The sequence below is a fragment of the Gymnodraco acuticeps genome, unplaced genomic scaffold (genome assembly GCF_902827175.1).
Source record: "Gymnodraco acuticeps unplaced genomic scaffold, fGymAcu1.1, whole genome shotgun sequence".
NCBI classification, from domain to species: Eukaryota; Metazoa; Chordata; class Actinopteri; order Perciformes; family Bathydraconidae; genus Gymnodraco; species Gymnodraco acuticeps.
Window position 1 is genome coordinate 18,664 of NW_022991618.1, and position 11,184 is coordinate 29,847.

Consider the following 11,184-nt stretch of genomic DNA (forward strand, 5'->3'; position numbering starts at 1 on the left):
CTGGAAGCAATTTTTCTTTTTCTTTATGGATATTTTACAAAGCACTCTCCTTTCAAACTGGATTCTTGTTTATTAATAACAACTTTTTTTACTGTCATATAGTATTTTATACCTGTTTACTTTATTCTCTTATTGTTTTATAACTATAATGATCAAGATGTGCCTTTACCTCACTGGTTGTAGAAAAAGCTTCTTATATTCGTTAGCATAGCTAGCTAACCAGATGCTAATAACAACACAGTTATTGACTGTATGATCAGTGTGACGGATGAACAGATCGCCACTGGGCTTTCAGCTAAAGACACAGCCACGCAAAAACTGCGGCATGTGTACGGGTCCCGGCCGGAGCGACGTCCTGGTGCTCTCCGGCAGCTCTAAACCCCTGTCGGACGAGACATATACCACGTGATGACACGTTAGGCTCGTGTTGTGTGCAAGGACCCTGACCCTTGACCAGGAAAAACAGGCACTCGCTTGTTTAATTCTTTTGCGGTCTATATTTCTTAATTTGTTTTCTTTTTTGCGTGAGTTACCTCGAGGGCCGTATCAAATTGCCGTATACGGCCCGGGGGCTGGAGGTTCCCCACCCCTGGTTTACATAGAGGCCATGACTTTTTGTTCTGGAGGTATTATAGATTATTCTTTTATGGTACGCATATTTATTATCCTCCTAATTGAACACGTTTAAATTATTTGTGTGTGTCGTGTCAAATGATAATCTGCAAGGGGATCAAAGACTTATATCCCACCGTTAAATGCAAATCAATTTTTATCTTTTATATAATATCTATTTCTGGATTAGCTTTTTGATATTCTTACTCACTGTTGAAATAAACCTACCATTAAAATGACAGACTGTTCATACCTTGTGGGCAAAGTTAGAACAAATGCAAGGGATCAAATCATGATTTCCTTCACTGCATATAGATGATGTTTTATACTCGGATTGCCTTTTACTCGTTCAATAGTATTTGTAGTCCTATGTGTTTAACAGAGACATGTTGAGGATTTACATTTCAGGAAGGGCAAAAGGTGGATTTGCAAATGGTTAAAGAACTGGTTTAATGGGTTAATGATGGGATGTTTAGATAATGACTGAAGGAGATGATGGGACCAGGTGGATACTCTACTCTGTAATGTGACTGTGAGCAGAACCTCTTTCTCCTGAGGATCAAGCTGCTCTGCTCCTGCTTTTCAGATCCATCTCTATTCTATGTTTTTATTCTTTTTTACTTTATTAAATATAAAAAAAGACAAACTTTGTCCATGACTCATTAATCAGTTTCTCTTAAGGGAATTAGAATTTCCTCAAAAAGACCAGAACTGTTATATCAATATATGAATTCATGTTTTTAGTACTTTTAGATAATAATAGATTTAATTTGTTAGCGCTTTTACAGGTGCTCAGAGACGCTTTACAGATAGAGTGAAGAGAAAAGAAAGGAACAACAAATAAAGTTAAAGTCAAATAATACAAAAACAATCACACATTAAAAGCCAGATTGAAGAGGTGAGTTTGTGTGAGTGTTTTGAAGGAGGTGAGGTCAGTGCAGTCCCTGATGGGTTGGGGGAGTGAGTTCCAGAGGGAGGGGGCAGCGAGGGAGAAGGCTCTGTCCCCCCAGGTCCGGTGCTTGGTGCGGGTGGGGATGGATAGGAGGGGGATGGATAGGAGGTTGGCTTCTGATGAGCGGAGGCAGCGGGAAGGCGTGGTGGTGCAGCAGGTCTGTGAGGGTGGGGGGGGGTGGGGGGGCTGATTGTTGAGGGACTTTGTGAGGAATCAGGAGGACTTTGAAGTTGATTCTTTGACGGACGGGGAGCCAGTGGAGGTTCTGGAGGACGGGAGTGATGTGGTCTCGGGAGCGGGTGTGGGTGAGGAGGCGGGCAGCAGAGTTCTGGATATGTTGGAGATAGATAAGTGTCTTTGTGTGAGCAATGCATTCTGGGTTTAGTTTAAGGCTGTGCACAGTGACAGAGCTCACAGCTTTACTGCCTGGTCTCTTTATTAAAACACACTATTTATTGTGACCTGCAGTAAACTGTGTTCTTGACCTCTGGTTGCAATACAAGTGCAAAATATGCTAATCAGTTACACAAAACAACATCGTATTAAAATTATGTGCAACGTTTTAGGACACATTTAATATTTTATGTAAATAACTCTAACATATCGTAAAGTGTACTTCTGTAAATCTAATGTATCCATAACACTTATCTTATGCAGCCACAGTTCCAGCTGGTACATGTTGGCATGTTTTGTTGATGAAACAAGCTCAGCTGTTTTTCCAAAATCCATCTTTCAATATACGATCTTTGACGGGTCTGAACAGGTGCATTGTGGGAAGCCCTCTCCGACGCTGTCTGTATTTCTTGACATCTAACGCCACTTCTCTCTCCAAGTGCACGCTAAAATGCATTCTGAGTCCCACTTGAACTAGGTTATTACCTGGAAGTCGGCCTTTCCTCCACGCAGCGTTCAGGACGGGCTGCAGCATGGAGGCTGGTGAAGGTGAGCTGTCTGCAGCTAGCTTTGCAGGCTAACGTTATTCCTCATCTGCAGGATTCTGTGTGTGTATTCAAACCATAGACTGTATATATGATTCAAACATGCTTATTATCAGGGAGAAGATGACGTCAGCTGATAAATCACTGTTATAAAGCCAACGTTGCAATAGTCCGCATCAAACTGGAGATGTGCGCAAAGATGTTGCACCTAATTTAAATATGATGTGCATGCTCTTATTTTGAGTCTATCTTCACTGTTGCTGAAACAATGCATCTCCCCTCTGGGAAGAATCGAGGCTTTCTGACTCTGAAATTCAGATAGATATCTTTTACTTTATTTACTTATTTGGTCAGCTGATGGCCTGAGAGCTAATCTGCAAAAACTCAGATTTACCTATTTCAAAAACACATACAATTGTCTAGTCCCAGTATGTGCACGATCTCTGTGTTTATATTTCTTTAAAACAGAGAATCTGGGTTGGCCAGGCACAAAAGAAACCCACATCTTAGAGACCTGGGTAGAAACTGTGATTTGAACTATTTCTTAAACCATGTCAGTGATACCTATTCAGTAAAGCTGAGATAAAGGTGTCTTATCGGAGGGAAGTGTCCCATGCATTGCCCCTCCCAGTGAAGGCTGTTGCCCCTGTGCCAGGTGTCAGCGGCACCACGCCCACAGAGGAGATGAACGGAGCTGGAAACCTCATGGATTTCCTGGACGAGCCTTTTCCTGATGTGGGGACCTACGAAGATTTCCACACCATCGACTGGCTGAGGGAGAAGTCCAGAGACACGGACCGCCACCGCAAGGTTTGGCATCAAAAGAAATACTGTTGACTTGCTTTATTAATGTTTCTCATTTAGTACTGGTTCCCTTTTTATGTTCTACTCCCTGAACCTGCTGGAAAGGTTACTGTGGTGTTGCTGTAGACCTGGTGATTTGTATTTCCATAATATCTGTCTGTCTGTCCATCTATCAGAACATTACTAAGGGTTCCTCCTTATGAAGTCTTATAGTGTTCAGACACACGCAAGGTGACACGAGGACAATAATAAATCCGCAGGAGGGTAAGACTGAAATGATCAGCTAGTCAATGCAGACTTTGTGAATGAATAACCTCAGTTTCTCACTGTTGTGTGTGTGTACCAGATCACCAGTAAGAGTAAAGAGTCCTTCTGGGAGCTGATAAAGAGTCTGCTGGACGCCTGGTCAGGATGGGTGGTGATGCTGCTCATCGGACTGCTCTCAGGTCAGATCTCACCCTGAGTAATCTGCAGTGTTTACAATGCTGCTGCTCCACGTGGCATTTCATTCACTTTCCACCAAGACCAGACATATCAGGGCAGCGATAAAGAAACGTGGAACATAGCTACTAGGTACATTCACTTGAGTACCATACCTAAGTACTGATTGGACCATCAACCCTCGTTAGAAAACGTTGTGATGTCTTGAGGTGTTCTGACTAAAACCTGTGGTAATGGTACTTTGTGGTTCTAATATCCTATATTGGTTTTGCTATTCCTTCACAGGAGGATGAGTGATCCAGACGCATAACAGATGCTCTCCGGGCTTTGGTGCAGTTTAGTATGATGTTTAGAGGTTACCAAGGTTTAGTGATTCAGTGAATGGTTGTAGTATCTGAGCATCTTCCGGCTGGACCTATGACCCCTTTTGCAGCTAACCCCCGCCACCAAGTGTTCAAAATAATATTGCACTATAAATAAAATAAACAGACATGCCAACAACATCAATAAAATGGCTCCTGTGATGGAAACTTCTGGATCAATGGAGACTCAGAGAGACACGGGGAGAGCAGGAGCTTTGATGGAAACACTGATGGTTTATTATGGAGTTAACGCCCTGGAGAACTCACATGACATGTTCTGTGTTTCTGAAGATCTCTACCCCAGACCCATGTAGTTAGCTGGTTCTGAGAGAAGAATCTACATTGTGCATAACAAGATAAAACCACCACACCTCTATCAGCTGAGGCCAACAGGCAGGAACAGGGAGACAGAACACTGAGAGCAGCTCAAGGTCACAGGCCTGAGCTCAGTGAGGCAGTACAGACTGATGCACTGGGTCAGAGTTATGGGTCCAGGAGAATATTTCCCCAACAGCTCCTACACCTGTTCTCCACAGGCACGCTGGCGGGAGTGATCGACCTGGCGGTGGACTGGATGACGGACCTGAAGGAAGGCGTGTGTCTGACGGCCTTCTATTACAGCCACGAGCAGTGCTGCTGGACGTCCAACGAGACCACCTTCGACGACCGGGACAAGTGTCCGCAGTGGCAGAAGTGGGCCGAGCTGATGACCGGTCACTCTGAGGTCAGAACACAATAAAACTTCCTCAGAAAATTCCCTGGTTTCAGGACTCATCCCAATAATCATTCAACGTCAACTTTAATGTCCATCTTTCAGTTTGTGTGTACAGACGGAGAGATCGAAATACCGTTTCCCACAATCCAGAATATCTAGATATATCAACACACATAAATAAAAGCACAACAATCAATATACAAAATAACAGTCACTTCCAAATCTGTGAGAAATGTACATTAGTGAAAGACTGTCCATAGCAGCGTAAAAAGAGTCTTCGGTTTTCGGGACAGAAAGACTGGACACTAGATTTCAGTCCCTGCTACATTTGACTTGTTTCAGGGAGGGGGAGCGTACCTGTTGAACTACTTCCTGTACGTCCTGTGGGCTCTGCTGTTTTCCTTCCTGGCCGTGTCTCTGGTTCGAGTGTTCGCTCCGTACGCCTGCGGCTCCGGAATCCCCGAGGTGAGAAACTCCAATGCTGCACATTTTCCTTTATCGTATATATGGCATTCATTTTGGCGTGGATTTAATTTATGTTGTAAGATGAAACTCAGCTCCTGTAATGAGTCTGTTAGAAAATGTGTTTCCAAAATACAGACAGCCATAGCTGTAAGGGGAAAGATGTACACATTTAAAAACCATTGAAGCCACAAAACTGTGTGTGTGTGTGTGTGTGTGTGTGTGTGTGTGTGTGTGTGTGTGTGTGTGTGTGTGTGTGTGTGTGTGTGTGTGTGGTGTGTGTGTGTGTGTGTGTGTGTGTGTGTGTGTGTGTGTGTGTGTGTGTGTGTGTGGTGTGTGTGTGTGTGTGTGTGTGTGTGTGTGTGTGTGTGTGTGTGTGTGTGTGTGTGTGTGTGTGTGTGTGTGTGTGTGTGTGTGTGTGTGTGTGTGTGAACTAATTTTTCCAATTTAGTTCGGTATTAATTTGCCATTTCCGGGTCCCCTAAAAGATATGATTTGCAAAACTGTACTTTTAATATAATGTTACCCCAAATAGAAAATCACAGCTATCACATTTCGTGGCAGATCAAGACGATCCTCAGCGGCTTCATCATCCGGGGCTACCTGGGGAAATGGACCCTGCTGATCAAGACGGTGACCCTGGTTCTGGCGGTGTCGTCGGGCCTCAGCCTGGGGAAGGAGGGCCCTCTGGTCCACGTGGCCTGCTGCTGCGGAAACCTCTTCTGCAGCCTCTTCTCCAAGTACAGCAAGAACGAGGGCAAGCGCCGAGAGGTACGCTGATCAGAGTCAAACTGAAAGAAAACACCCGCAGAATGACTCGGGTCGACGGATGCATTCAGAGTTTATAAATGCAAACATTAGAGATTTACTTGTCTGCAAATAACCAAGTGATTTATGCATTTTGACACTAATGTCCTGACCCTGACTGACCTCTGCCTTCAGGTGTTGTCAGCAGCAGCAGCAGCCGGAGTGTCGGTGGCCTTCGGAGCGCCCATCGGAGGAGTTCTGTTCAGCCTGGAAGAGGTTCGTTAAGTTCCCCTGCTTCACACCGAACGCGCCTCCTGTGCCAAGCCGTGTTTACATTAGCAAGCATCGCTAACACTCAGATGTCTAAAATGCATGGTCTGTTTGGTATTTTGAGCAAAACCCATTATGTTTTTTAAATATTTGTATACATCTGAGACCATAATACATTCCTCTGATGACCCCTGTCTCCTGCAGGTCAGTTACTACTTCCCTCTGAAGACGCTGTGGCGCTCGTTCTTCGCCGCCCTGGTGGCCGCCTTCACGCTGCGCTCCATCAACCCGTTTGGCAACAGCCGCCTGGTGCTCTTCTACGTGGAGTACCACACGCCGTGGTACATGGCCGAGCTGGTGCCCTTCATCCTGCTGGGGGTGTTCGGGGGTCTCTGGGGGACGCTGTTCATCCGCGCCAACATCGCCTGGTGCCGCCGCAGGAAGACCACGCAGCTGGGGAAGTACCCGGTGCTGGAGGTGATCGCTGTGACGGGGATCACGGCTCTGCTGGCGTTCCCCAACCCGTACACCCGGCGCAGCACCAGCGAACTGATCTCAGAGCTGTTCAACGACTGCCGTGCGCTGGAGTCCTCGCAGCTCTGCGACTACATCAACAGCCCCAACATGAGCCGGCCTGTGGACGACATCCCCGACCGGCCGGCGGGCCCCGGGGTCTACACGGCGCTGTGGCAGCTCGCCCTCGCACTCGTCTTCAAGATCGTCATCACCATCTTCACCTTCGGCATGAAGGTCAGTGCGAGGAAGATGAGCAACACATCGGGTTTGACGAGGAGATATTACTTTCTACCCTTTTTAAATGTGTATTTCAAGATTCAAGGCTTTTATTGTCATGTGTTCACAGTAGCTTATTATTGGGAGAGATTGTACTGTGCAATCAGAGAGATACAGTATGTCCACGTTTTTGAGCAAGTCCACGAATCCAGTCTTTGTCAAGTCTGTCACCACCTTCGCGCAGCTGCTGGCGCCACTTCGTCCGCTCCTCCGCCAGCCTCTCCCAGTTGTCCGTCGCAATGTCCAGGGCCTTCATGGCACGTTTTACGACATCCTTGATATAGATATATCATGAACATCTGAGGTCCCAGGCTCCTCCCACAGTGCAACACAATAAAACTGATAAAATAGTGCAAGTAAATACAAATAAAATAGAATAGAAATAGTGCAATAGTTCTGACTTATTCATATGTGTAATAATAATAGATTACATTTGTATAGCGCCTTTCAAGGGACCCAAGGCTGCTTTACATGGTGAACAAGAGGGGCAAATAATAAAGTAGAAATGAAATAAGTAGCAGGGGGCTGGGATGGGTTAGGGGTCAAAGGTCACGGAGAACAGGTGAGTTTTTAATGAAGACTTGAAGATGCCCAGTAAACACGCACACGTCGAGTTGTTTAGTTTCAGAGGAATGGGTCATTGTAATGAAGGTGAAGGTGCGTCTCATTCTGTCATGGTGTCCATCCCCTCTGTGCCATAAACTTGACATGAATGTTATTTGTTTCCAGTTTTAAACCACATATTTATCACATGTTTTGTTTTTTAACTCCATATTTGAACCTGATGAAGGACTTAGTGATGGGATGTCTGCTGACCCCCTAGTGACAGAAAATGACTAGAAATATGACGATATAAACTACTGTAGGGGGTGTCTAAAGGTTTGAGGTGTATTGCCTTATCAGTGAAGTTATAAGTTAGCAAAATCAATCCAATGTAGGTCAATTAAGCTTCATACTTGAAAACGCTTTAAGAAACAAAACAACCTCAGCTCTCCAGAGGGTTTCCTTTATTTCGTTAGCAGCTCATTCCTCAAAACAGAAGCTTCAGATTGATTATAAAAGAGGAAATAGATTTCATTATACTATTTGACTTTACCCCCTGATATAAACAAAAACATTTTGTAGCCCTTGCTTGGATTCTGACGGCCTCTCTGCGGTTCTTCGTCCCCTCCAGATCCCCTCGGGTTTGTTCATTCCCAGCATGGCGGTCGGCGCGATAGCAGGACGGATCGTGGGGATCGCCGTGGAGCAGATGGCGTACCACCACCACGACTGGATCATCTTCAAGAACTGGTGCCGGCCTGGAGCGGACTGCGTGACCCCGGGGCTCTACGCCATGGTGGGGGCCGCCGCCTGCCTGGGTGAGAACACGCACTCCCTCTCTGTCCGTGTGGAGATCACCTGTTCATCGCTGACGAATGAAAGAGAGGAATGAATGTCTTTCATTTTTGTAAAGCACCTTGAATTGCCTTGTGTTGAAAGGTGCTTGCCTTGCCTAATAGTATTGAGAAGAAGCGTACAAGTGTAAGCAATAGTTCAGACTCCTGTGGGGGAAACATGGAAGACAAACAGAACAGCCAACAAGAAATAATAGAGACAAAACATAGCATGTCAGGAATACCATACTTAATGACATACATAGTGGTAGTGGGAAAGGACATACACAATAGTATAATACGAATCAATGAACTGACAGTAAAGGGTGCGAATGAGCCCAGGCTACCAGCAGTGCCACCCAAGCATTAAAAAACGATTGTTTGTGCACTGCCGACTGTCTGAATAAATGAAGCTGTAATAAAGTGGTTGCGTCCCTCCAGGGGGGGTCACCAGGATGACGGTCTCCCTGGTGGTCATCATGTTCGAGCTCACCGGGGGTCTGGAGTACATCGTGCCCCTCATGGCCGCCGCCGTCACCAGCAAATGGGTGGCGGACGCCTTCGGGAAGGAGGGCATCTACGAGTCTCACATCCAGCTGAACGGATACCCGTACCTGGACGTGAGGGACGAGTTCACCCACCGCACGCTGGCCACGGACGTGATGCGGCCGCGCAGGAACGACCCCCCCCCTGGCCGTGCTCACGCAGGACAGCACCACCGTGGAGGACGTGGAGACGCTCATCAAAGACACCGACTACAACGGCTTCCCTGTGGTGGTGTCCCGCGAATCAGAGAGGCTCATCGGCTTCGTGCAGCGCCGAGACCTCACCCTCGCCATCAGTAAGTCGTTTAAAGGGGACAGAATAATACCCAGAAACCCCCCCCCAGTGTGATATCTGAAATGAAGTGTTTTAATATGCAGATGAGGCATTATATGATGCTAACGATGGGTGAATCTAGGAGATCCTCAGGCTCAAACTGACGAAGCATTACTGGGCTTTCAACATGTTTTCTAGTGCAGTCCTGTAGTGTCTGCCCTCCTGTAGGTCTTCATACTCTTATCACTGGTAAGATAGTCTCTGGACGGCATCAGGAAACGGGGTCAGACTCGTGTTCATCACGATGTTCCTCTTTGTTCCTCTGTAGAAAACGCCCGTCAGAAGCAGGACGGCGTGGTGAGCAGCTCCGTGGTTTACTTCACCGAAGACGCTCCCCAGCTGCCGCTCAGCAACCCTCAGCCTCTGAAGCTGCGGCGCGTCCTGAACCTCAGCCCCTTCACCGTCACCGACCACACGCCCATGGAGACCGTGGTGGACATCTTCCGCAAGCTGGGCCTCCGCCAGTGTCTCGTCACCCGGAGCGGGTTAGACCTTTTTCTTTCAATTCCAACCTAATTAAGAATTGGTTTCTCTGTTGTCCACGACGTTCATAAAGCAGAACACGACCCCATCAGAGCACGGTGCACGACCCCTTGTTAAAGGAACTGTTCCTCTAAAGCACTAATGGCTGTAAAGGGGAATGTGAGAAAATAACTAATACAGTTTAAAAAGCACGGTGCAAAGTATCTAGAGGAGTCCGCCATTCTTATTCAACTTTGTACATTTCTATCAAGAATGTAAACAATACATTGGCACTATTAAAAACATTAGGAATAAGAAGCCAATCGAAACTAATTTGATATTTAAAAAATATTTAATCTGAAGTATCAAAATGTATTTCTTTCCTTCGTCTGTATTTACTGTATTTACTGTCTTGTTGCTGTATATGTCTGCCCCTGGAGTTTGTTGTATGTTTGATGTTCATGTAGGAGAAAAAAACCTTAATATCCTCCCAACAGCTGAGTCAACAACAACAACAACAACAACACTGCTGCAAGGGAATCATAATCAGAAAGGTATTTTCTTCCTCTGACCTTGTTCCCTTTGTGTTCAGGCGTCTCCTGGGCATCATCACCAAGAAGGACGTCCTGCGCCACATGGCCCAGATGATGAACCAGGACCCAGAGTCCATCATGTTCAATTAGCAGCTGCCCTCCTCCCCTGTCGGTGTCCATCGGTGAAGCCGTGCAACGCTACTGTCTCTCCATCCTGTGAAGAGTCCCTCCTGACAGGCAAGTCCCAGAAACACCTCTCACAGCTTCAACGTTACACCCCGAGGACCCAGAGCTCGCTTCATCGTGTTGCCAACAGCGCTGAGACATCCAGAGTGCCAAGCTCCAAGAAAAGCTATTAATGTGTTGTTTTCTGACGTGTTCTGGTACGAAATAACCCAAACTAAAATGATTAAACCTTAGAAACACACCTTGAAGGATAGTGTACGATGTACCAGAGGAGGACTGATATCTCCAGAAGCATCGAATAAAGTCAAGGAAAAACGGGGGACATTTTGTAGGAATCCTCCCGTGTGTTTTGCCATAAAATGGTACTCTTTAAAATATATAGAAATGGGACCACGTGTGAGAAATAACAAACTAAACCCTGATATTATCTCATTAACTACCACTGAGTTTATTTAGAAGTGGGGGGGCTGCTGCACTTTGTGATTATTATTTCTGTGCCACATTTATATTAACGCTGCTCGTTTGACTGAAGCTGTACCAGAAGTTATTTAACTGTCAAAAGGTTTCCTTACGTTTCCTTATAACCACAATAATAGTCAGTAATGGGAGAGGAAGGTCTGATTGCTTGCATCCAGATTCCTTTTCCGTCTAGT

At 46.0% G+C, this 11,184-nt stretch overlaps 1 protein-coding gene across 1 annotated transcript; it reads left to right on the plus strand.

Moving 5' to 3' along the window:
- Positions 1-1,865: 1,865 nt before the first annotated feature.
- Positions 1,866-11,184, plus strand: LOC117534038 (H(+)/Cl(-) exchange transporter 4-like; the record flags this gene model as incomplete). Its single annotated transcript, XM_034198062.1, is given in 13 exon segments — positions 1,866-2,506; positions 3,158-3,312; positions 3,653-3,752; positions 4,646-4,833; positions 5,167-5,289; positions 5,851-6,057; positions 6,229-6,309; positions 6,508-7,053; positions 8,270-8,456; positions 8,913-9,154; positions 9,156-9,312; positions 9,619-9,835; positions 10,405-11,184. Coding segments are annotated over 13 exon segments (2,310 nt in total). The 5' UTR covers positions 1,866-2,490.